Raw genomic sequence first — 27,975 nt, forward strand, 5'->3', positions numbered from 1 at the left:
GATACGTTAATGCATTTAAATTTACAGATACTAGTAAAACAGCAAAATGTTTAGCGCTCCACAAGTTGATGAGTTCCCAAAACCAGGATTTTTGTCCAAGGATTTCTGCCAGGAACCAGTCAAAAGAACACAGCAGCCAACTGTTACTGGAACTTCAGTTATTGGATGCAAGTACAACGGAGGTGTCATCATTGCATCTGACACTCTTGGAAGTTATGGAAGCATGGCAAGATTTCGTGGTATTTCTCGAATTTGCAAGTACAATGACAGTTGTGTGGTAGCAGGTGCTGGTGATATTGCTGACTTCCAACATATCCAGTCTATGTTGGAAGGAATGTCCCATGAAGAACTTATTAGAGATGATGGGTACCAAAAATCCCCACAAGAAATTTATTCATATTTGACTAGGCTAATGTATCAACGTCGAAGCAAGATGAATCCATTGTGGAACACTCTTATGGTTGCAGGCTTTAAAAATGGAAAACCATTCTTAGGTCAAGTTGACAAGCTTGGTATTGCTTATGAAGCACCAACAATTTCTTCTGGTTTTGGTTCTTATCTTGCAGAACCTTTGCTGAGAGTTGAAAGTGAAAAAGATGATTTTGATTATGACAAAGCCAGGGCTGTCATTGAGGAGTGCTTGAAGGTTCTGTACTATAGAGATGCAAGGTCTTTTAATAGATATGAAATAGTCGTTATTAACAAAGATGGTGTTACTATTGAACAACCAAAAGCTGTGCCTACCAACTGGGATGTTGCCCACTGCGTTAAAGGATATTAATTTAAAATTGTTGACTTTATACTGTTAATTGTATTTCAGGTTTTTGATGTAAACTTTTAGGTCTGTTTATAATTTCAGTTATTAAGAAATATTCCAAGTGTATGTAATTTTAATAGTTTTACTTACATTACTAAATTATTTTTTCTTAGTTGTTTATAATTCTAATACTATAGATAGATCTTTTCTATGTTAAAAGCAAATTATTGTTTTGTAAGAAGTATTTGGAAACAAAGTATGTCGAAAAGTTTTCACAATAAACGTCCAAGTTTACAATCAAATCCAAATCCTAACAAGTTTGTTAAGAGTATTTGATAATAATGTTTATTGACTACTAATTTTTTTCATAAGTCTTGTATTCTTTTAACTTTTAAATTAATTAAGTTCAAAGTTTAAATAACAATAGAAAAATAAAACTACTTAATTACTAATGTTTGCATTAAGGGTATAGGGGGGGGGGGTAAACACCCTTTTTTGGTTTTTGATCTTATTTTATATAGTTTTTACTAAGCTACAAGATGCTTTTTACAGATATAAAATATTCAAAATAATTTTTGAGATATAGCCGGTCAAAGTCGGAGGCAACAATAGGATCCTTATGGGAGGCACAAACTAAAACGGCAAATAACTAGAAATCACTAAAAATCTATCTCCTCCTACGTTTTTTGAGATAACTACCTCAAATTTTTAGGAAATGTTCCTTGCAGTATTTAGAAAATTCTGTCGGAACAGAATTTTAAAAAATTCCTTCCGACAGAATTTTCTAAATATATCAAGGAACATTTCTTGAAAGTTTAAGGTAATTATCTCAAAAAACGTAGGAGGAGATAGATTTTTAGTAAAGTAGTCTATTTTTGCCGTTTTAGTTTGCGCCTCCCATAAGGATCCTATTGTTGCCTCCGACTTTGACCGGCTATATCTCAAAAATTATTTTAATTTTTTTAAATCTGTAAAAAGCATCTTGTAGCTTAGTAAAAACTATATAAAATAAGATCAAAAACCAAAAAAGGGTGTTTACTTCCCCCTATGCCCTTAACTTAATTGTTTCTTAAAATCAAAAAAATTAAGAAATAAACAGCATATTATTACAAAAATGTTCTTCCATTAGTGTTTTGTAAAAGTATAGATTCTTTTTAAAAAAATAATCTTCTTTAACTTCTGAGGTTATAAAAGAATTAAAAAGCTATATAATAAAGGGTTGCCAAAAAACCCAGAATTCTAGAAAACCTATAATTTGACAACTTAGCACAAAAACCAGGAGTTAACAAAAAATTAATAAAAACCTGGAAAAGCCTTGAGTTTTAAACAATCTTTACATGTAAAATAATGAAATTTAGATTAGTCACCATGCACCTATGATATACAATAGTTTTTGTATATTTTGAACTTAAGTTCTTATAAAACACAATTTAAGTAGGGTTTCAGTATATTGACAATGTTTTTATCCAATACAAAATTTTTTTACCTGAAATTTTTCTATATTCTTCATTGAAGGTAACCACATATTTACTATATTATTAAATAAAAAATAATTACAACAGTTTTGTTGTTAAATTTTTTTACAAGTCTACTAATTGTAAGTATGTTTAAAATTTATAGTAGGTAGCTTATATTTTCATTGGCTTAGCATGAATTCACCTGTTAATATTATGAGTTTATTAAATTGATAGTTTTATATTATAAGTTTTATTTTTGAGTTTTTACACATAAATGCCAGTTTTATTTCAAATTTAGCCTAATGCATGTTTATACAATGATTTTTTTACAGACTTTTAAAGTGAAACATTGTGTTAATAATTAAATTTAAAAGTCTGAGTTTTTTAATTTATACTTTTAAAAAATGGTAGTTATTTAATAATTTATTTAAGGCCATTGGGGTTAACCTTAATTTTTACAAGTTAATCATATTTTGTGACTTTTATCAAAGTAACCTTTGAGAAATAAGGGATCAAAGTTGTTGAACTCCATAGGTTTCTTATAAAAGGAGCAAACTAAAACCATAAAAAAGACTATTTTTTTAAAAACCTATCACTCTTTCATTTTTAAACAATCTTCTTCAGATTTTCACAGTAAGTTCATTACTAATGTTTAAATCGAATCAATGCATTCTTATTTTAAATTTTGAAAAATAAAAATGTTATTACAAAAAACTTTTTTGTTTTGTTTTTATCTGAAAGCTTAAAACTATCTATTAAACTATAAAAGAAATGTTCCCGAGAGTTTGAGTTATGTAGTTCAAGAAATAAAGGAGATGATAGATTTATAGTGAATTTTAAGACTCCTAGAAAATTGACCATTAAAAACTCATAAAAGTACATACATATTATTGTATTCAAAACTTTTAACAAAAATTTCAATATATCAAAGTAAAATATTAAAAATCTTTGTAAACAGGCTTGTAGTTTATGAATTAAGTTTTCATATAAGAGCCAATCTTAATTTGTGTAAAAATAAAGTTGTACCTGTCGATGTAAATATAACAATACTTTTGGGTGAGCTTATAAAGTTTATTAACAGTATTACTGTAAAAATTTGTAAAAAGTTGATACATAAATGAAAGAAAATAAGATATATTCAAAAGAACTTTTTTTGTCTTTTTGATTGCAATTTCAACAAAAAACCTATTGAACTCAATTAAAATTTAAAATGCTTATATCTTAAAACTTACTTAAAATCTTGATAAATGGTAAAAAGTGTCTGATAGTTAAGATAGAACTCTATGAAAAATGGTCTCCTAAAAATCATGGTGGACTCTTTTGTGCACTTAAATAGTATTAGCTGCTAAAAGCTACAACTGTTGGAAAACCTAACCTGTTTTTTTCCAAGTAAGAGAACATAAAGTAGGAAGGCTAAAAACAAATTTGCAGAGAATTAGGTTTCTAATTACAAAACTTTTTCTAAGACTTTTAAAAGTAAAATTTTGAAGCCATTTACAATTTTTTAGTAAATAGAGATTTTAAAAATATTGTAACTAGGGTTGCAAATAAAAAACTTGGGATAGTGGAAAAACCTTGAGTTTGAGAAGTTTTGAAAAAATTAAACTTGAATTTTGAACAACAACCACTAAAAACCTAGAAAAACCTTAAATTTTAAACTCTTTTCACATGTTAAGTAATAAAATTTCGATAAGATATGAAAAGTGTATCAGAAAGGTAAAACATTTATTGTTTCATTAATTTTTTTGTTAAAAACACTTTTAAAGTAGCTTTATATTATCTTTTTAATGTAGTTTTATTATTAAAGACAGTTTTTTTACTTAAGTTTAATTTTGTACTAAAATTGGAACCATAAACTTGTTTTTTAAAAACCTGTAAGAAATTTACAAAAAACCTTTGGCAACTCTGTATATTTGTTCAGTTGATAAATCACTGATTAAATTTTCTGTTAACATCATATCATATTTAAGAAAATTGTTAAACAGAACAGCTTTAGTTAGTATGTCAAGGTTCTTAAGTAGTTTTTGCAAGTTATTTTTTCACAAAAATATGAAGAGTTTTGAGTAATTTTTTAACTGAATGATCGCAAAAATTGTTTGCATTTAAACTTACATAACTTCTGAAATACTAAAATTAACAAAAATAAAACAAAACTAGTTTTGAAACCAAGAAATCTAGTCTCATTAAAGTTTGTTGACTCTTGATTTTATTTTCTATACTCCCAAAAAGTCAATGTATGCTTGACCCTTCTTTTCTCCTATTTGTGTCTTAAGATCAACATTTTAACCATTTAACAGAGATATTTAAGTAAGTTTTAATAAATAACTATACAATAGTTTCTATTTATCAAGTTGACAAATCAATATATTTACTCGTACATTTCGTAGTCAAAGTTTTTTTTTAAACTTCACCTATTAATTTTTTTGAGATTGTCTCACTCTAACAAGGTTATTTTTGTTAGCTTAAAAATAACCACTTAATGCCAGTTTTGTTTAGTAGTTTGAAAATACCATTTGTTTAGAAGAGGTTTAAAACAAAAATAAGTAGTTAAGTTTTTTAGCTGCAAGCAATTTGTGGTTTTCATTAGAATATAGTAGTAATTTATATGATTCAAAATTTGTTCTAACAGAAGGTTCACATCGTTTAAGAATGCTACAGCTTGGCCGAGTTCCAGTCACAAAGTAGTAAAGTTTTTACACCCACAAAAACAGGCACCTTTCAATGTAAACCAAATATGCCAGCAATTTCAATGCAACTTTGTAGACATGCACACAAACTATCATGAAAATTGCTTTCAAGTAATTTGATTATTTATTTTTTTAATTTCCTAAAAATATCGAAATTTTTAACTCATAAATTCACTTACATCGTTATAATTTTTACATTTTCAAACTAGTGTTTTTATTTTACTAAAACTAACAAAAAATATGTAAAATAATAAAGTATTCTAGTTTTATTTTAAGCTTAATACTGTTGTAATATCCGCTTTTAATATGGACAATATGGATAACTGAATCTTTTTAAGTTGGAATTAAATATTTAAAACAATTTTATAGCTGGCCATTTAAAGTAATTTATTTTAGCAGTTCAGTACAACCATATTAGTGCTTAATAAATTTATCTAATTGTGAGTTTAAGTCTTAATTATTTATTTATTAATTAATTAGATTACATACAGTGAATTATTAGTGTGTAAGTATTTTGTTATTTCACATCTTAGCTTCCTATTATAACATAATAGAAATGAATTTCAAAAAACAAATCATATTATCTAATAATAAAATTGTACAAGATGCACAAAAAAGTTAAATTTAAATGTAACTTTAAGAACAAACGTGAACAAAAGTTCATTTTGTTAATAACACAAAATATATATTTTTCTTCTAATAGGGCCGACAAAATACCTTTAAAAAAGTAAAATATTTTATTAAGCAATGCTATAACAAGTTTGCTCTGCATAAATATATTTCTTTGTAAAATATGTCTTTTTACCCTTAATAACATCATATTGGTGTCAATTTGTATTACTGTGTGCCAACTGATCAACTCCCAAAAGAGTTGAAATAATAATTTTTAAATTAAGTTAAACTTATATCAACCAAAAAGTTCTTAGAATTTAAAAATAACTAAACTACAAAGTTTTTGATTGCTTTTAAGCCTTCTTCAGAAAAACAAGTTATTTTGTAGAAACTTATAATTAATTTTGATAAATGAAACTAAATTTATCAAGTTTATAAAATTTAATTAAAGTTTAAAACTTTTATATATACGTATAATCTCTATAGTTAAATTTTTAGTTTATTATTGTGTAGAAAAGACATTTTTTACGTTTAACAATGTTTCATGTTAGGTAAGTTATTAAGCTTTTTGCCATATTTTTTTGAAGAATTAGGGTTGTCATCTTAATCTGAAGGCACTTTTAAGTCCAAGTTAAACACTGTAATAGATTTTAAAGTCAGTTTTTTTTGAAAAGCTTAAATATAGTTGTATCTATAAATGCTTTCTATATTTAACTTATTATTATTTTGTAATGTTATAAAAATTTTATGTTCTTTTGAAAATGATAAATATCTTTTATAATTTCGCTATGTAAATTAAAACTATGTGTACCATGGACATATCTTGGTAGGTCACTGCAGCAATTTTAAGGTAATGCCTTCGAGTTTTTCTTTAAAAATTTTACTTTTGATTATCGGCTACTTAACAGCTTCAAGCCAGAATTATAAACTAAAGTAATTCTTTTAATAATTTCAGCAAATTGTAATAAAATGGACCATTTTGTTTTAAAGTTAGAATAGAATGTAACAAAAACTAAATTTGATTTGTGAAAATAAATGTTATTGAAATTTTGGTTGATAGTTTATGAAATAATTAAATAAGTTTGTAAATAAGAAAGGAATAACTATTTTAATTACTATAAGTTTTAAGGCCAGAGTATTTTAAAACGCTTGATAAAGCGTTTGGTTGATAAAATTTGGTTACAAAGTTGGGAACGATGAAAGTCATATGTTTTTGTTTGTTTGCTTTTGTTTGTGTAGTGTTCACTAACCGTTTCTTTTATTTTGCACTTTAGTAATTGTGTTAATAGAATAGTATGTCTTTACCTTATCAAGTGTTTCAGGTTTAATAACTTATAAGATAATAATAAGCAAGCGCACGCAGAATCAAATTAGACCGCACTAGCATCTTCTAACCCTAAAGCACCCTACCAAAAGTTACCAGAAGCCTACCAAACCCTCTCAAAAGCTTACAGAACTACCAAGAGCTACGTACACACTAAGTACATTTTACTATTAATTTAATTCAGTTAAAAACTTCAGAAATCGTTGTTCACTTGCATGAAAAGAAGTAACAACTATTTATAGTTATAATAACAAGTTACACGAAGTTTTTTGATTCAACAGACAAAGGTGGAGCTGTCAAGTTCAGAAGATGCAGAAAAACTTTGGAGGAGTTGCTTGCAACAGCTTCCATGGGGGGTTTTGTCCGTTGAGCCAGAGTTCTACTATGTGAGTTTGTTTTATTTCTAGTTTAATTATTGTTAGTTGGTTATAGTTTTTAAAAGTATTTTGCAAAAGTTTTTATTTACCTACTTTTTATAAAATAAATTTAAAAGTTTGTATCGAGAAAAGATTCTAAAAATACTGAAAAAACTATAAATTTTTTGTTTCTAACATGTTGTTTTTTAATCGTTTTAAAAGTTCTATAAGTAACAGAGATGAAGGATTGACTTATCGTTATAGTACCATAATGTAGAATATATGTATAGGATCTAAATATTTTGTACAATCCTTATTATAAAATTTCAACAGACTCTGAAAAGAACGAACGGCAAAAATGATACACCAAACAAAAATTACAACGACAGTAGAATGCAAAAAACACATAAAAATAACCAAAATGGCTCTAAAAATATATATGAAGAATATTGGTCAGATGAAAAAGTAAAAGAAGCACTTGATAAGGGTGAACTGTTACAAGCTGCACTTAGAATTAATCCAAAGAACCCTAAATTTTCATTCATCACTGATCCAGTATGTTGTATTGAAAAATTTAAACACTAAAAAAATATATTTTGTTAATACTCTTTAGTACATTTTAGCTCTCTTAAAAGTATTTAAGTTTTTATAATTTCTAACATAACTCGACTGTAAGTTTATACAGTTGAGTATCGAATAAGGTACGTACTAATTTTCAAACATGAATGATCAATAGATTTTGATTTTTTTTAATGATATTATATTATACTATTATAGTTAAAGGAACGAAAACATAATTTAATGTAATTGATAAAAATACAACACAACTATCTTTAAAAATAATTCATGAGAGGTCATTTAACTCTTGTTTTTCGAAAAATTATTATCATTTTCTTCTTATTATTTGTTTTTTGCTTTTAAATTTATTAAAATGACCAAACTATTAGGTATGCATTACTCTTTTTTTTACTTGGTAATCAAAGTGAATCCTTATCATGTACTCTACTGTATATATCAGCTGTTATAAATTTTCAAAGACATGGCAACTTGATGGTGATAGAAAATGAATATACTTAGTTTTTAAATTTTTTTTTATGTGTCTAGAATTTGAATAGATTTAAAGTTAATTGAAAATTCGAAACTTATTAAGACTTAGTTATATACATTTCAAAAAAAATATTGATTTGTATAGTATTTTGATTTTTTACAGAACAGTAAAGACATCATGATGGAAACCCGTGAAGACAGAAATCGCGCACTAGATGGCGATATTGTTGCTGTTCAGATAAGAGACGAGAAAGATTGGGTGGTAAGATTTTAAAAATAATTAAAGTAAATTAAGTTATTTTCAGACTAAATTGGTTTTGTTTTTTCAATGCATGTTTTTTTTCATCTCATTTTATTTTATCCTTAAAAATTTATCCTCTAAAATTTATTTAAGTAAAAACTAGTTAGATAAATCTTCTAAAATAAGATCAAAATAAAACAAAAAAAATTGGTTGTTTTAACTTTTACCAAGTATGTGTATATCATATAGTTCCTTTAAGTGAATTAAAGTGATTTTTAGACTTTTTTGTATAAATAAATTGACAAAATAAAAAAATCCTTAAAATAAACTTTCAGGATCTCAATTCAAGCAGAGCGCAGAATAAAAAAGTAGATACTTCATTTGATATTAGCCAATTAGACAGTTCAATACTGTCTATGAAATTAAGTGAGTGCAAAAAAAAAATTATCTAAATAAAACTGAAACTCTAAATTAGTGGTCTCAAAATTTTCAAAAGCTGTGAGCCATAATTATTGAAAAACAATTTCTTGCAGACTAGACTATTTAGTTTTAGTATGACCTTTGGACTACTAAAACTAATCTGAATATCATTTAATCGTTAACTTGTAAATAAAACACTAGAACCAAACAAAAAAACTATCTTTCAAAATAGCTTTCAAAAACGAATTAAGATATATCAAATATTATTCTGAAAATACTTTTATTACTCCTCAAAATAAATAAGCTTATTTTTTGATGTTTAATCAAGTTTGTTACAAATCTTACTATAAACTTACCCCAAGTTTGATGTTTTATAGATACAAAATTCTAATATTTGCTTTTGCCATCTACGAAAATCTATAATTACTGCAAATGTAGTAAATATTTTTTTCAGTAATTTTAAGTTAAGCTACAAACCTTGCAATCACCTGATGTAGACTTTCTTATTGATTTTTTTACTTTAGAATAGTTCGTAATAAATACTTATCCGTAAAAGTAGGAAACTAAAATAAATAACAAACATGTTTATGAAAGTAATGAATATAAATCGGATTGTTAAGTAAAAAAAAAAACTAATGGTAAGTTTTTTTTGTGTATTGGCTGCTTCATGACACAAAATAAAGGTTACTATATAACTTCAAAAGGTTAGAATACAATGAAGAAATTATATTCTAGCAGCTGCTTTTCGTAATCAAACATGAAAATAAACCACAACAAATGCCTTTTATCTTTTTAAAAACATAATTTTCATAAACTTATTTAACAAAAGCTCTTCTTTATGAGAGTTGTATTTTCAAGTTTAAAATAAGTTTTCAATCGAATATACATTTATTTAGTTTAAAATTAACAAAAGACTTGGTAAAGTGTTAAGTATATAATTTTTAAAATTGTTAAAGCATGTGCTTCGGTGTTTATTTGAAATTATAGTACACGTTTTATAAGAAAATTTTAACTCTTGTGTATAACAGCTGATGAAGCGGACAGTTCAAATTTGAAAAGGAAAACAGGCAAGGTAGTCGCCATCATCAAACAAGTTCGTTCCAGGATCTCCTGTGGTTCATTTGAACCAGATAAGAGCGAAGATGGTAAACAGAAAAGCAAGGTGTGCTTTTATAATATATTTCCTGATTCATAAAAGTTTCTTTTGAGACTTATTATATTTCTAAATCAGACCAAATTTAGTTAATCTTACCGTCTTTTTGCTGTTTTTACTAAAATAAAAGTAATTGTTTTGTTCTAGTTTTTCATATATTATGCAACTTTTCTTGGTCATAATCTAATGGTTTAGAATTTAAGATAATGCTAATATGTTAATATTTTTTCTAAAATGTAAGTACACGAAATAAAATGATTAGAACGGTCTAAAAACATAAAATAACTTTCCGTAATTTGTTAAATTCTTAGTGAAATAGTTACATATTTTTTATCAAAAGCATAAGTTTTATTCACTCCCATATATATACTAATCATACCACAGATGTTTTTGTGTTGAAACTTTGTTCCGACAAACGGCGTTTCACTGCTCTCAAATAAATTTAAGAACAGATCTACGGAGTCTCAAAAAAGCTCTAAGAATAGATGATAAGCTTAGAGCTTTTTTGAGACTCCGTAGATCTGTTCTTAAATTTATTTGAGATCAGTGAAACGCCGTTAGTCGGAATAAAGTTTTAATTCAAAAACATCTGTGGTATATATTCCGATAAGCTTAGCTTATCAGGATCTCTAGGATTTAACGCCTTTTAACGTTACATCTTATTATACTAATCATATGTAGTTCTAACTATTTAGTTTTACCAGTGTCTAAATGGTTAATATTTTTCTAGTTCGTATTGATGCAGCCTACTGATCATACACTTCCGAAAGTTGCTATTCCACGTAAGGATTACGAAGCTGAGTGTAAAAAGCAAAATGTTTCTAATGTCATGTTTGCATACAAAATTGTCAGCTGGGAACATTATAGTCGTTGGCCTCTTGGGTATGTTTAGTCTACTGCCAAAAAAAATGCAAGAAATTAATACAAATTTGAAAAACCTCTAAAAACTATGGTAACCCTATAAAATTATTAGTTGATATTATTAACAATATATTAATCAATTGTAAACAAGCTCTACACCGAAATTATTAGTAGTAAAAAAATAAAACAGAGAATTGTGCAAAGTAATAGGTGACAAAGGAGCCATCGACGCAGAAACTCAAAGAATATTGATCGATTGTGAGGTTGATGACACAGAGTTCACACAAGAAGTTATTGATTGTCTGCCTACAAGCGGCCAACAATGGTCTATTTCCAAGGTACTTTTTTTTTTGGTTTATCTGAAAATAATAAAATTTAGAAAAAATTGTAAGCCTCTCTAAAAGACTAAAACTCTAAACAACGTTTTGTATTAATTGACAATTTTTAGGATTAATTGCATAGTTATAATTATAGTTTCTATATGAATTTTTTTAGGTTAAAAAAAATAAAAGTAACAGTAGTGTATTACTTGATATATTCTATTAGAAAGAACGTTCGAAACGAGCAGATTACACGAAGCATTGCATCTTCTCGATCGATCCACCCCACGCCCGTGATCTTGATGATGCTCTCCATTGTATCAGAACTGATGATGGTTTGAAATAATTAAGTTTTGAAAATAACAATTACTAAATGTAATTAACAAATGACGAGAATGTCTCGAAAGTACTCTCAATTTTGATTATGCAAAAACAACTTTGTAGATTTTTTATCATAGGAATCTCCTGGTTGACGATTTACTTTATTTTATACAAATAAATATAGCTAGTCAGGTTGGATTTAGTAGAAACAAACATTTTGAACTATAATAGCTTGTTTTTACTAGCTTATACGAAAACCTGAAATTCTGAATATAAACATACAGTTTTAAACTGTAAATTTATTATATCAAAATGTAATTACATTATCAATTTATCAGTCAGACTTTTATGACAACAGGTAACTACGAGGTTGGAGTCCACATAGCTGACGTTTCCCATTTTGTCAAGCCAAACACGCCATTGGATGATGTGGCTAGCAACAGGGCAACTAGTGTGTACTTGGTCCAGCGAGTGGTTCCCATGCTACCCAGGTTGCTATGTGAACAGCTGTGCAGTTTGAACCCGGATGTTGAAAGATTAGCATTCTCTGTAGTCTGGAAAATGAATAAACGCGGAGAAGTTTTTACTTAACTGTATTTTTATAAAGTTTATTTTTAATGTGTGCATTTGAAAAACAACTAAAAAGTACTTTGATGTGATTACAATTCACTTTCAAAAACTGTCTGCACTCAGTGTAACAAACTTCATTAAACGGTTATAAATAATTTATAAACTGTATGAAGTTCATTCTCATCCAAATCAGTTTGCATTCAAGTCATTTCTCACATAATTAAATCCCTAAAAGAAGTACAACCTATTTTATTTCCTTTCGATCAGTTCCCATTAGAACTCTTTTTATCCAAAATTTTTAGTACCAGTATATTCCCATTTAAATATAAAAAAGTTTAAGACACAACAAGTTTATAGTAGAAATCTTAAGACTTAGTATTTGAATTAGCATACTATTTTAAAACCAAGCATTTAATTTGTTTTTTTATTTCAAAGTTGGTATTTAGTCCTCTATCCCTTAAAAACAAAGTAAAGAATAATTGCATAAAACAGACACAACCTTACATTGTTTCAAACTTGATGCTTTGTGAATATAGTTTCTTTTTTATTAATTTTATTACTCTAAAAGAAATGGTGCATAAAGCATCAAGTTTGAAACAATTGCAAAGTGTTGTTTGTTTTATGCAGTATATAGTATATTGTTTTATATTTTTGAGTATGAGTTTGAAAACATCAGAAAAAAAAAGTTAATAAATATGTTATAAGAAAAAGATGTATATTTTTTAATTTAAACACTTAATAAACTAGTATCAAAATATTTAAACTTTCAGTAAAATTTTATTTGGTGAATAAACAGATTAAATCTAGTTTTTAAAACTTAATAAGTTTATTGCATTCTATTTTCAATCATAAAAAATATTTAAACTAAAAAGTTTTAATTGCAAAAAGCTTTTAACAATCAAACTGTTTGAAGTTAATATATATAAATTATGTTTTATTCTGTATTATAGTATATTGTTCTATAAATCTTGTTAATTCTACAGATATTAGACCAGTATATGGGTCGATCAGTGATAAAATCTTGTGCTAAATTGTCTTATGATCACGCTCAGTCCTTCATAGACGGTACCTCTGATCAAGTTGTCGGTTTTCCTCAAATATCAGCACCCCATACAATGCAGCATCTCAGCGAAAAAGTCAACGATCTTCACATGGTTTGTTCATCCAAAAGTATTTAATTTTATGTACAAAGATTATTTTATGAACCTTATTGGAGACACTATTACTTAAATATACCTTTTATTTGTTTCAATTAAAAATGAGTTTATCTCAGCCTTAGCTGAATGTATTCTAATTATGTAAGATTATTTTCATAGATAATGTTTCAAAAAAGTAAAATAATGAGTTATATTTTTACCAGTAAGTGAAGTAACTGTCTACGTTTGTAAAATATTTTCTTAACATACGAATATGTATGTACTAACTACATTGTACTTATTGGTATTTATAGCAATGACCTAAATATTCTTTAAAAATTCAGCATATAAACAATTCAGTCGGTTAATGCATTTTTTTAGTTTTATAGTGGAAACTTTTCTACTGTTCGTTAAACCACGGTAAAAATAGAGTTGTAACTTTTTTATGAGTTGTTCTAGATTAGCAAGATAAGTTTAAATAATAGAGAATAAAACAAATTAAAGTTATAAAAAGAGTTGTTATGTCAAAAGTTCATATTTTCTGAGTGCGTAAATCCAATACTAGAACATAAAGAAAAAGATCTTATATAGTTCGAAAAGTTTCTATAAATATAAGTGTTTATTTTAAAGCTGAAGTTGATCATTTTTGTTGTAAATGCTTTTTTTAATTCAAAATGTAAATCAGAAGTTTTGTTGCAATTGTTTAAAAAATAAATATTGCAAATAATGTTTCTATTTCAATGATACGCCTAAAAAAAACTTTAAAGTTGGTTAAGCAATCTTTTTTTTGTGTGAAATTTATTAAGAAATAATCAGGGTATATTGAATTAGCAATTAGCGTTACAGTATCATTTTAGTTGTTTCATACTATTGTAAGCATTTTTTACGCTAAGTTTAGTTTTCTACTATAAAAGGGACAAGTAAACTTGTACTTAAAAATAACTAGAAAAAAAAAAAACTGTAAGAAATTTATAAAAAAGACTAGTCGCCTGGCCACCCTGAACAAAATAACAAGATGCGAGTGGTAAATTTCATTAACACTAACATTTAAAACTTGAAAAACCACTAGTTATTTTTGAGATAAAAAAAATTCTCAGTGTTTTTGAAATCTTTTGAACTAAGTTGCATTTGACAGTTGGCTCAAATACTGAGGCAAAAGAGAATTGATAATGGATCATTGAAATTGGAGCAAGTGAAACTTAATTACACCTTGGATAGTGAGACGGGTACTCCTAATGGATGTTATACGTACACGTATAAAAAAAGTAATGAGTAAGTTTTTTAGATTTTGATAGGTATAAAAACTTACAAACTTAAGTCAAAAAAAGTAAAGAAGCATCAAAGAATCAAATGACATGTTGTTAGAGTAAAATACATAAACATATTACAATTAATTTTCAGTTAAGACTAAACTCTTAATTGACATATAACAAACGTATCCTCTTATAATTAAGCATACATCAATATAGCAGTTTGTTTAGTGATATGTAAAGTTAATAAGTTGCAACGAAATTCTGAGAAACTATGTTGCTTTGATTACTTGAGTAGGAAAGTAGGCAGATGTGGTAGAGCTAAAAATCTTGATCAGTCAAGATAAGGTATAAAAATACAATAACTATATTTTGCTAATTTTTGTTACTAGTTCAATGAAGAGCTATTCAGACTTAATTAAAGCTTATTCGAAAAGAAAACAAAAAGCTTAATATTTTTCATACTTCATTGAAATAGTGTAACTGTAATAAAGTTAAGAAAAATAATGTTATTGTGATGTGCTGTATACAAATTTACCTACTTCATATTTTTCTAAGTGAACAATTACAGTTTATAATATAAATATAACTTTATATACGTTTATTTTATTATTATGTGTTTTGATTTTTAGAAAACAAATAAATTCAATCTTGATATTAAAATTAAACTTTCTTAGTTTTTAAGTAAAAAAAATTTGAGTGAAAATTTGTTTTTATTTAATTGTTTAAATGCTATTTTCCATGACTGTTACATATCCTTTTAGATTTATTTAAGCACTGACGAGGTATTTGACCGAAACTTAGTTTATAAAATAAATTCTTGAAAGAATAAATTCATTACTTTATATACAATAAATTATAGTTAGTTTTTTTGTGGTTCTATATATTTTTTCATATTTATTAGAATAGAAAAGTTATGTCAACTTTTTGTAAAAAAATACAAAACTATACATTTTTTACATACATATGAACTAACATTTTTTAAAAGTTTATATGCTTCTATATTTTATTCCTTCTGATTTATTGTACAAAAAAAATTACCACAAAAACTTATTTTAAATAACTAGATTTCAAGTTGACAACTTTTTTATTATTTAGATTGTGTATAGCTAAGAGTAATATTAAAGTATTTTTATTGAAATGATTGATTATAAATAATAATAATTTTAAAGAATGAAGCTTTTGTATATGCAGTTCTTAGAGTTTAGAAAATATAGTGTATCGATAAGAAAGGTTATTAAAAAAAAAGATTATGCTTTTGAGTTAAGGAAATTTCCTGAAAATTAGAAATAAATTGCTTTAAAAATGAAGGAGGAGATAGATTTTTGTGAAATTTTAAAGATTCAGAGAAAATTGGCCTTGAAAGTTTTTGATTTTATATTGTTGTATCGGAATTTTTTGACAAAGCGTTTTATATCTCGAAAGTTAATTGAGTTTTTTTTTCTTATATAAAAAGTATCTTACAGTACATACTCTAAGCTTTGAAATAAGAGTCCATGTAAATTCCTGTGAAAAAATGTTGGACTCCTTATGCCCTTAAATGCAATTAAAAGTGTTATGAAGTTTTATTGTTGATAATGTAAGTTTTATTTAAAAACTTCACAGGTTAATAGAAGAGTTTATGTTGTTAGCCAACATGTCAGTTGCTCACCGATTGAGGAAAAAGTTGCCAGGTTTCGCCTTTCTTAGGGGTCACCCACCACCAAAGGAGGTAAAATAATGTGCTTTTAAAAGAGGGGTTTTGTTTTCAATGTTTTTCACATTATTTTACTAAATTTTAAACTATTACTAATTTCAAACAGTTTTTAGTACTAAGGTTGAAACTTCAATAGGTCATATGTGAAAAAGTTACTTATAAATTTAACAATAATTAATAATATAATAAGTTTTTTAAAGCAATAATCAAGCAGTCTTTTAAAAATTGTTATTATATAGTTTTTACTAACAAAGCTATATGCATTATATTTAGAGATATTTTTCAAATATAGAATACAGATTTATTTTAATTTACCGTATGAAGTCTTTATGACTTTAATTTTAAATGTTAGCACATTGTAATAAATATGGTAGAAAATCAATAACACTTGAAATAAGTTTAAACACTGTATTATTTAAATGTAATGTAATAAACAGGACATGATGGACACCATGGTGCACAATTGTAGAGCTATTGGACTTGAAATTGATGCTAAAAATTCCAAAACACTATCAGTTTGTTAAATTTAGATTCTTGAAATTTTTATTGTCTTACTTATGTGTATAAAATTAAACAAAGATTTTGAAAACATTTAAAAGCAGCTGACCTTTAAAGTTTATAAACTAGATTTGTTTTTTAGTTAAGAAAGTAAATCTTAAAACTTTATTATAACTGTTTAATATTCCACAGAACTCAATAGCGACGGCATGCGGAGATGATGAGTTAGCAAAATTCAGAAAAATGGCTTTGTTCATGCTTGCTATCAAACCACAACAGGTAACACTTTACCTGTTTTGAAATTGTTTTTATTCAATTATGTGTTTTTAGAATCACCGTGAGTAAACTAAAGCTTGGTAACTTATATCACACTAAAATATAAGTTGTTATCTTTTTAAACTGCATATGAGTTCTAGTAGTTATTTTCGATTAAACTCAATAACAAAGTGAGTTAGTTTATTGAATGCAATGTTAGTGATAAAAAACATTATGTATTTCTTTTTAAATGACTTGAAGAAAATAAACCCTTACGTAAAGTAGCTTTATTAGTAGATAAAAATAAAGAGTTTTAAACTTCAAAAAAAAAGAACGATACAGTTAAGGGCATAGGGGGAAAGGGAATTAAAAAAATGTTGGCTCTTATATTAAAGTTTAACTAAGTAAAAAAATATAAGATAGTTTTTATAGAATACAAAAAAAAATTTGAGTTGTATTAACTTTTGTATAATATTTCCTATTCAAACCTATGCATTTTTTGTACTTTCAATTTAGTTGGAATTTTTAAATTCAAAAAAAGGATATATTTTTCTTTAATTTTTAAGCCATTGACTTCAAATTTTTGGGAAATGCTCCTTAAAGAATAAGAAAGTATTATAAGAAAAATCCTGTTGTAACGATTAAAAAAAAATTATGATCAAAAGAAAAAAAAAATCTATAATTTCTATTTTTTCTAATAAAGAAAAGTTTTTACATGAAAATTAGAAAGTTCCAAGGGATTGTTTATTACTAAATTAAGATTAAACTGAAAAATTTTTAAGATTTTTTAAAAATGTAGGATGAAATAGCTTTTTAATGAAAAAGTCTTTTTTGCCTTTCATAAAGATCTCATTGAATTTCCGACACTGTCCATTCATATCTCAAACTAAATTTTATTATTAAAAAGGTCAAGAGGGACTGAATTGTTAGCAAAATTAAAGATCTTCAAAGAAAAAATCAGCATGTAAGATATGTCATACCCCCATACCCTTAATGTAAATTATAACAAGAAGTATTTATAATTAACATAAAAGTTTGTCAATGTTTAACATAGTTTTGTGAAAAAATGAGTAAACATATATTTCCAGCAAGCGATGTATTTATGTACTGGAGTTCACGAAGATGAATCTGATTACCATCACTACGCTCTATCGGTTCCATTGTACACTCATTTCACTTCGCCCATCAGGCGGTATGCTGATCTCATTGTACATCGACAATTAGCTGCTACCTTGAGTTAGTAAGGTTACAAATTACATTAGTGTGGTACACAAGTTATAACTTTGTTCCAGTCATGTTTTTTCTAAGCAGTGATACCTAGTATACATGTGGACAGTCAGACTATTTAAAGTTATATATAATATAACCTTATCCTTGTACTAAAAACTTTATTAAATTTGTGCACCGAACTTGTTTGAGATTAAGTAAAAGCTTATTGATTAAGTAAATCTGTTTAAATCCTATTTTTAATATTCGATGTTTTCTTTAAATTAAAATTAATTGTTTGCTATTTTTATTACGATCTTTTGGAGTTGTTTATATTTTAGTATGAGTTTTTATTTTAATGAAATTACATACATTAACTAATAGATGTTTAAACAACCAAGAACAACTCCTATAATTAAAAAAACATATGAAGCTGAATTACATAAGTTTATTGATAACGACTAAAAAAAGTACATGTAAATTTTCTTAATGTTTTATTTCTATTCTTGTGTAATTAATCCGAGTTATATTGTTACTAAGTAGCCTTCATTTTTATCACTTACCTGTATCAACTCTTACTTGTAAGGTAATAAAGTTGCAATGAGAGAAATAAAACTTCCATTTAGTAAATAGAAAGCATTAATTTATAGCTTAATAATGTATTAAAACATAAATGCAGATGATAGAAGTGATATGGAAGCAATGAAGGCAGATGCTGACTTGCTGGAAAGTCAGGCTAAACTGTGCAATGATCGCAAAAATTTTGCTAAACAAGCAGGAGACCACAGTGTTAAATTGTTTTTCAAATTGTTTGTCAAGGTTAGTATTTATTGTTGTATTTGTTATAAAAATTATAATTTATGTTATTTTGCTATTATGTATTTTGTCACTACAGTGTATATACAATTTTAAATAGCTAGTTGAAAAATTGACTTTTTTTTTTTTAAATGGTTACATGTAAATTATGTCAGATATATTTTTCAAGAACCTACTAAAATTATTAAAATTTAAATTTCTATAAAATACTTGCTAATTGACTAGTTAAACAAAACTATTTATAAAATACTTAATTTTTAAAAGGCTTCTTCTTTAATTTATTAGATTCTTCTTTTATTAACAACAATTCAACAGAGTTTTGGTCCATTGGAAAGTAATGCGATGGTATTAGATATCCATGATCATAGTTTAGATGTTTTATCAATGGAGTATGGAGTTCTCAAACGAGTTTACATTGATGTTAGCTATTTTTATATCAGTGTTTTTAAAACATCTTTATTCTAGTTGTCAAACTAGCATTTGATATTTTTAATCAATATCATAACTTAAATATTGTTCCTGTAATTAGCGTTTTACAGTTGTAAAGTATTTACAATGATTAATTAATTATATTTGTGTATTTAAAAAAATTATTCATATTTTATATTTATGGTGATTTATCTTGATATTTTAGAACGAGTTACAAAAGTTACAAATTTTGGTTATACTCGAGGGATATCATACACAATAGAAAATGTGTTTATTTATCTAGCTTTTTACCAAGGAATTTTGAAATTTGCATTGATTCATATTGTTTTAATTCTTTTTAAGGTGAAAGTTTGCATCTAGTGTTTCAGAGTTAATTTTTAGTTAAAGGGATGTTAGATTTGTTATTTTTTGTTATATTACTATTAAAATTGATTACAAAAAGACGCATGATTTTTTTGGTTTGAGTTTTTCAAATTTGAAAAGCATTTAACACATTCAAATTAATTAAAAACTAGTTTTCTTCTTATTTTGATAAATTAAATCTAGTTACGAAAATGTTTTTTTATTTCCATAAATGTTCTGCCTTGGAACGTTTATCTCAAATAACTGCAAACTGCGGTGCGCACTTTGCAGCTAAAAACTAATTTAAAAAACTTACAGTTAGGATTTTTATTTAAAAATGAGTAGTTATTAAGTCTTTATTATTGCTTATTTTATCACAATTCCGGTTTGAAGTTGGATTTTTTTATTTGTTCTACATTTATTTTTAATAACTGCTGCCTACGGAAGACTTCTTTCTTAACAGTTTCTATTCAAAAAATTTTTTACAGAAAAACTTGTCAGTTACTAAAAAAACCATTATCAAAGTATGATAACCCTTGCACTAGATATTGTTGGCATGAGTTAATCTCTAAAGTGTTACAGCTGAATTTTTTTACCTATATATAATCAAGTTGTTTTCACACCAGGCTGCTCCAGTTTTGTCTTACAAGTATGGCGAAAAAGATGCTCCTGGTGGTAATCAAAAACAATATGTTAGTTTTTTTTTTCAAAATCTTGTTTTTATATTGTTTAAACTTATACAGTGAAATAATGCGTTGTTGTTTTTGATGATACTTAAAAAAGTAATATTTGAAAAAAAATCTAAATAACACATAAAGTATATTTTAAATAATTAAATTTGATTAGTTTTGAATTTAGAAATTAAACAATTTTTAATTTTTGAAAACTGTATTCAATTAATAATTGTAGTGTTTTGTTAAGTAAAGTTTTAAAGTATATTCTAAATTTGTCAAAAGCTTAATTATGTATTTTACCTGACAACTTTTTTTACAGAATATAAAAATAAAATGGCCATTAGAATTAACTAAAGAAGCAAAGCCTTGTGGGTTAGTTGATTGTTTGTATTTGAATATAAGTGACAGCTGTTAGAACTATACATAGAATTTTAATACATGTTTTAATTTAATTAAATGTATGCATAAAAAAGTGATAAGTGTAAATTATTGATTATTATGTTTATAAAGAGCATATATCACAAAATAATAAATTCCAAGTGGTAAGTATGATTAATATTTTCAAAATAATTTAATTAACTATTAAGAAGTAGTTTTTTATTTGTTTTTTAAATTTTAAGCAAGTTAATTTTCTTATCGTATATGATTAATATTTATTGATTTTTTGTTTATAACTAATTGAGCTCAACTAGCAGATAATTTTTTTCACCCCGCTGTTATGACCTTCTAATTATTTGATTAACATTTTATTTTAGTATTTCAACCAAGTTATTTTGCTAACATGAGATGCTATGAAACAGAGGCCAAAAATCAATGATTTCTGAAATCTCATGGAATTTTTTAGTTTATAAAAATTCCCTTAATACTTATAAGTTTTGAAAAATCAATTTTTTGTTGTATTTTATGAAATACAGTATAAGTAAGGCCATAAGGTCTTAATTGATTTTAAAATGGTCCTATATTGTAAATTTTTTCCAAGGTAATATATACTTCCTACAGTTTATAAAATGTTTAGTTAGTCTAAAAAACCAAATCTAAAAAAATTGTATTAAGTACGAAGCAAAAACTCAACAAATTATTAAATAAATAGGCAATATGAATTTGATTATAATGCAATTATCAACCAAGTTTCCTAAAATGTTCACAGTTTTTTTTTTGTTTACATTCAGGAATTTTAGCATTTTAGAAAATGCTCCTTTTGTCAAAAACGCACGGTTTTTTAATAGTTTTTGTCAAAAAAGTTTTGTTTTCTTTGTTTCTAAAATTCATTTTGTGAAAGTTCTAGAACTATTGAGCTTGTATTTACCAAAAAGTCTCTAACCCAAAAAACAAAAAGATAATGGTCGCTTAAAATTCCTAGTTTTCCTAAACAAATTCCTAATAAATTATTAACTTCACCACACGATCAACAACAAAAGCATCTGAGACTTGTTTAATTCCGAACTATACAAAAACTAGTTTAAATACTGCATAGTACAAACAGTGGCGTAGCATGGTATTTTCTCAAAAAATTCCCTAAATTAAAACTTTTGTAATTAGCTTTAAAAAGATCTTTTGATAAGTGATATAATTAAAATAAATTCATTTAATTATATCATAAAATAAGTTCGAAGTAACTGTTTTAAATTATACTTATATTACAAAATTAAACAATTAAAAAAAGTATCAATTTCATTAGAATTACTTATACTTGCGCAAATGTAAACTTACTAAATAAAAATAGTTTTCATTACTTATAGTAAACTTATATCTTTAAAAATGAATATATTCAATAGAAGGAAAGTATCTGTTTTATTTACAAAAAAAGCATCAATCTATTTAATATACAATACAACAGTGACAACAACACCTCATTGCACATAAATTAAATAAAGTTACACAGAAGTTAGAATAGACCAACTTTATAACTGCTATTACAATTTATTAAAACTTTGTAAAATAGTTAAAAGTATACTTTTTAAGTTTAATTTATCTGATTGTATTTGTTAAAAATAAAAATCACAAACAAAGTTTATTTCTCATAGGCCGACACGCTTTTTCTTGTATGTTTACAAAAATAAAGATCAGAAAACTAGCAGTAGTCTTAACATTTATTGTAGCATAAAAAACACTTGTAAAGTTGTTCAATTTTCCTTTAAGCGTGACGTATTTTTGTGAAAATTTTTGTAGAAAAATCTGTCATAAGGTTATACAACTGCGGTGCACTAATTTGTTGCGTGTTTTTTGAGTCTAAATTCTTATGAAGTTAATGAAGTTATACAATTTTTCCTAATGGAGTTTTTCATCAACATCGATGCGCACTTTCGCTTGCGCACCGAATCGGTATATTGGGTAATTTCCCTAACTTGTCACTAATTGGTATTCAAAATTTCGTTTACTTTTTCGAATACTAGATAAACATAGTTGAAAAAAGGCAAATAAAGAAGAAAAAAAATAAACAATAAAAGATAAAGATATTACATTCTTTTTTTTTATTTCTTTTCTTTTTTTTTGGGTGGCACGCATGCGCCAGTGTCCTTCCCCACGCTACGCCCCTGGTACAAAATTAAAATTAATTTACCTACACATTAAGTTGCTAATATTTTTAGTTGTTATAAAGCAAAAACAATATGAAGTATTAGTGTAATTTAATTTCACTTAGCATTTAAATCTTTGTGAGTTAATCAATAAATATTATCTAATTTTTTTTTTTAATATTTTAGTAAATATTTACATTACCTAAAGCAAGGTTTCCCAAACTTTTTTTCAAACGGCCACCTTTTAAGAAATTAAAAAAGCAATGGCCCCCCTCAACAAGATTACTCAAAAGTTACCGTAAAAAACACCTAAGATCTTTTTTTTTTTTGCTCTTCATCAACAACTCCAGAATATCTAGTGTAAGTTTCAAATATGACCTCATGGTCCCCTGTGGCTCCTTTACTGCTCATGGCCTACTTTGGGAAACCCTGACCTAAAATATAATGCAAGTCTGAATTTTTTAATACTTTTATTAAACTTAATTTTGTCTAATGAAAAGTTAAAAATATTGGTTTTTTAATAACTACTGTGCTAGTAATTTAACTCTAAAACAGAACTGAGCCACCGACATACGAAAGTTGTGGAAAGGGAATTGAAAGAGAATACAAAATATTTGATCAGATTAACATCACATTGAAGGCGGATGATAAAGCGATACCTGATGGATTCAGAGTTAGCTTTGTTGCTTTTTTTTTTATTAAAACATTTGCTAATAGGCTCTAAAACAGGGTTTCCCAAAGTGGGCGATATCGCCCCCCTGGGGGCGATTTTAATATTTTGGGGGGCGATAATTAGTAAGGGGGCGAAAGGGTGGGCGATAACTAGCAAGGGGGCGAAAAGGGTGCGATTTTAAATTTTTGGGTTGTCATAAGATTTTTACTTTTTTCTTGCTATTTTACTATTTTTAGCTTGTTATTAATTATTTGACCCTGAGGTAAAACTTAAACAAAAATTTTTATTTTATTTATGAAAAAAAAAAATCTAGTTCTTATGACTCCTACTTTCAAGTAAATACTATATTTTCATTTATATATTTCCATATTTAACAATTACATATATCATAGACGATTGGAATCCCTCTAACTATTTTATAGCCTGACATATATGTTATTTGGGGTTATAAATGGTTTGTAAAAATCTATGTTATTTATTACTAATTATCACCTCATGATATTTCCAGTTGCTTTTTGAAAAGTCACTAAGTTAGACTAAGAAATAAAACTATACAGAGTTGCCAATTTACCTAGAAACCTGGAAAAACCTAGAATTTGACAATTTAAGCAAAAAAAAAAACCTGGAAAAAATCTGGAATTTTTAACAATTTTAACATATTAAGTAGTAAAATTTAGATATGACACAAAAAAGCTATCATATAGATAAAAGTATGGATCCCTTCGAGGCAAATACTTTTGAAGTAAACGACTTACAGGAAACCTTCACAGACTTACAAACTGACCTTGAACTTAAAGTATATTCTTCCAAAGAACGATATGAAAGCTTTAGGACTCAACAAAAACTAAGGCAAAAGTATCCAATCATTTTAGAGGAATTAAGATTGTTGTTTATAGCTTTTCCTTCTAGCTATGTTGTTGAGAAAGCTTTCAGTTCAGTTATCAACATCTTGAGCAAAAATTCTAATCTAGATATTTATAAAGGAGGTGACTTAAGGCTCTATTTTACTAATTAAGAATCAGGTTAGAAAAACTTGCAAACAGTCATATTCCTCATCCTTCACATTATATTAGACTTCAGTAGCAGACATTATTTTATGAAAGTTTTTTATTTTTATTTGATATTTTGAAGTATTTCTTATTTAACCTGGTTTGTATTGTATTTAAGTAGTCTTTTTATAATAACAACTTTATTAAGCTATTTATTCTACAACAGGTTTGCATAATACCTAATAAATATTATTTACGGTAGACTTCCTCTTGAGTTCGCACTTTTTACCCAAAAAAAAGTGCAAATTTATATTTTCTTAAATTTAACTAAAGTAAAGTCTATTACTAACTAAATATTAATAAAACAAAAAATATATAATATTTAATAGCTTATATAGATCTTTTTTTTTTAATGAAAGTTTGTTTTATGTTTTAGTGGATTTAATGTTTGTTCATAACATCATTGCATATAACATATTGAAATTTGTCATTTTGTAAAAAAAAATATGGTAATAAGTTTTTGAGTTTGCACTTTTTGATTTTTTTCAAAGTGCGAACTCAAGCGGAAGTCTACTATACTTATTAAATGGTTTATATTTTAAAGATTTTAATATTTTTATTTTGACCTGGTTAATTTTGTAGTTGATATTCGTTGTTTTACATTACACTAAAAGTTTTTATAGCATAGTGATTAAAATATTAGTTTGAAAGACCTTTATTTGACAGGTTTTTGTTATTACTAGTTTAATCTGTATACAACTTATATCACTATAAAACTATTATCTGATTGTAATATTTAATTTTAGTTTTTATTTCTAAAAAGATTTTTTTGGTTTTAAAAGAGTATAAATTTGAGGTATCTATTTGAAATGACTTCTACTTTTTCATTTAAAAGTTTCTTAAACACAATTTTATTTTCTAACTTGATTTATTGTTGTTCAAAAGTTTATTATAATATAAGGAGTTTTAAACTATTAATACAACTGTTTTTTGTTTTATCTGAATTCAATATATATTAGCAATTAGAATATACTTAGTTTATTTTAATACTTCAACACTAGCCTTTAGTTTTTCACTATTTTCCTCTGTTAAATTATTGTAGGCTAATAGCTAAAAAAAAAAAACTTTTTAAACAGAATTAAATAAGCCATCAAAAAGACTGCTACAGTTACAAAACAAAATTTTAACCTAGTTAAAAGTTTTTTTTAATTGATTACTTTCTGTTAACAGAATTAACTGTAAAACATTGGATTTTTTTTTGAATTTAAATAAAGAAAAAAAACTGTTAGAATTAAGGTTTATTTCCCTAAAGATTATTCCAAGTCAAATGCTATTTCATGGTATTCTGCTACGAAACAAATAGTTTAAAAAGTCAAAAATTAAATTTTTAACTTTACAACTAACTTGCTTACAATATATCTTAGCATTGAAATTAGTAAATTTACTGCATTAACTGAAGCTGTTGATGAAACCACTTTTGATGTGAGACAATCAACCAGTCGGTCAAACCTTCTTTAACTAGATCAGAAATAATGTTTTAATATTTATTTCATTACATGTAAAATAAACTGTTAATTCTTTTATAGTTTTTTTAATCTCTGGTATAGATATTTAAAAAAAAGCCTATTTATATAAGTTACTTAGTATTAACTTCTAAATGTCCGAAATTTGTTATATGAGATATTATTAAAATGTCAGGTTTAAGTTAAGATTTCAGGTGGGTAACGTACGGCTCAGATCCAGTCGCAGATCCAGTCGAATTTCGACCCGCTAAGTAAATTGAAAACTACTTGTGCAAAATAATTAAAATTTAGTTTTTTGTATTTAATATTTTGATATACGCTTTCATTTCGTTTTCAGTTCACAAAAGTATTTCCTAGATCACAATAATACTAAATCATTTTATTACAATTTTGCTCGAGTTTTTTAATTATCTTTTTTGTAATTTTTTTAAATCATGCAGCCCGCAATTACATATTCTAACGAGTTGAAAATAGAAAATATTTTTTAGTAAATATGAATTTCTGACTACAAAAGTTGTCCACCACTGACCTAAAAGTTTCAATAGTTTCAAAACAGATCATATTTAAACAGGATTGATTACAGATTACTCCAGGCTTTTTAATAATTAAGTATTTTAATACACTTTACTGGGCTTCTAAGAAAATGACTGTAAATTATTTTCTCAAGCCCTGTAAACTACTTTGAACACAAAAGTGCGTGCATAAGAAGTACAAGACTAAATTACATTTCGAACACAATTTTTTTTACCTCAAAAGTAAAACTACTTTGTAAAATCGTGGGGGGCGATTTTTTTTTCTAGTTACTGAAAAGGGGGCGATTTAGTGAATGAGTTTGGGAAACCCTGCTCTAAAACCTAGATAACCAAAAATAATTTAATAAATATAAAAATATTTGTTCTTAAATAACTTAAATAGTCCTGCTTGTTTTATCAATGTTACCTAAGTTTTGTGAATAACATCATTCATAGTTAAAAAAAAAGGTTCAAGTAGTCATACAATTTCCTGTGATAAATAGAATATTACTAAAATATGTATTAAAAGTTTTTAAGGAAAAAATGCATTTTGAAGAATCTTAAATAAAAGTTTCCGTTTTTCACCTACCACGAATGCATTTCTCAACTTAATATTCCAAAAAAGGGTAGACTTTAACTTCGGATTGTTTTTTTTTAATTTTAGAAGTAGGTTATTCTAAATTTAACATTAATTATATTCTATAAATTTATTAACAGGTATTTTTAAAACCTCCACAAGAAGTGAGATTACTCGAGTAAAATAATTTACTTCAATCAAAGTCCGGGCTGTGTATTTTATGGTTCTTTTGTGGTGTTTGCTGAAATGGAATTGCGACGTTATGTTAAGAATTTATACCTGTGTGGATTTAGTATAAAGTTCTTGTTCAGTTATAAAATCATATACTTTTTTATATCAATTTAAAACATAACTTAGACAAAAGTAATTAAATTAAGCTTTTATTAAATTAGCCACACTTGTCTAGTGTGTAGTTTAAACTTCGATTATATAAAACAATGTTTGCAACAAGTTTAATTTAAATTTTTTATTAAGTTTTTGTAGGTAATTTTTTTCAAGAACTAAAGCTGTTACTTTATGATAACTTTTATTACTGAAAGTAAAGCTTAATATTAGTAACCTTTTCTTGTCTATTCATTACTATGAATCTTAGTGACTTAATTTAGTTGTGTAATTAAAAATAAATTTATTGCTCATGAATTTTGCTTATATACAAAAATAAATCATTTTAATTCGAAGATGTTTCAGTTGATGCTTTTTACCGAAAAATAAAATGTTCAATGAAGTTTAATGTTAATAAAAAGTTGTTTTGTGCACA

General features: G+C 26.0%; 2 protein-coding genes across 2 annotated transcripts; both read left to right on the plus strand.

Annotated features, from left to right (window-relative positions):
- The first annotated feature begins 31 nt into the window (after nt 1-31).
- On the plus strand, nt 32-955 carry LOC145830179 (proteasome subunit beta type-4-like). The gene has a single exon (XM_082938090.1). The coding sequence runs from the start codon at nt 47-49 to the stop codon at nt 779-781; it is 735 nt and encodes a 244-aa protein (XP_082794216.1). The 5' UTR covers nt 32-46; the 3' UTR covers nt 782-955.
- On the plus strand, nt 933-27,849 carry LOC145830178 (DIS3-like exonuclease 2). Its single transcript, XM_082938089.1, has 23 exons — nt 933-1,074; nt 4,844-5,012; nt 7,119-7,223; nt 7,527-7,748; nt 8,404-8,502; nt 8,817-8,907; nt 9,930-10,063; nt 10,785-10,936; nt 11,106-11,253; nt 11,462-11,570; nt 11,915-12,135; nt 13,110-13,280; nt 14,398-14,534; nt 16,118-16,223; nt 16,646-16,723; nt 16,899-16,985; nt 18,050-18,197; nt 18,847-18,986; nt 19,299-19,403; nt 20,381-20,446; nt 20,748-20,800; nt 23,500-23,617; nt 27,359-27,849. Exons 1-23 carry the CDS (start codon nt 968-970, stop codon nt 27,398-27,400), a joined length of 2,808 nt encoding a protein of 935 aa, XP_082794215.1. The 5' UTR covers nt 933-967; the 3' UTR covers nt 27,401-27,849.
- The last annotated feature ends 126 nt before the right edge of the window (nt 27,850-27,975 follow it).

Source organism: Thalia democratica, chromosome 2 (genome assembly GCF_965202585.1).
Source record: "Thalia democratica chromosome 2, ktThaDemo2.hap1.1, whole genome shotgun sequence".
In the NCBI taxonomy this organism is placed as follows: domain Eukaryota; kingdom Metazoa; phylum Chordata; class Thaliacea; order Salpida; family Salpidae; genus Thalia; species Thalia democratica.

Excerpts from the sequence above, each read along its gene's own strand:
- LOC145830179 (XM_082938090.1), top strand. The coding sequence starts at position 47 with ATGTTTAGCGCTCCACAAGTTGATGAGTTCCCAAAACCAGGATTTTTG.
- LOC145830178 (XM_082938089.1), top strand. The coding sequence starts at position 968 with ATGTTAAAAGCAAATTATTGTTTTGTAAGAAGTATTTGGAAACAAAGT. Across the intron at positions 18,987-19,298 it reads TTTTCAAATTGTTTGTCAAG|AGTTTTGGTCCATTGGAAAG; the intron begins GTTAGTATTTAT and ends ACAATTCAACAG. Across the intron at positions 23,618-27,358 it reads CGATACCTGATGGATTCAGA|GTATTTTTAAAACCTCCACA; the intron begins GTTAGCTTTGTT and ends ATTTATTAACAG.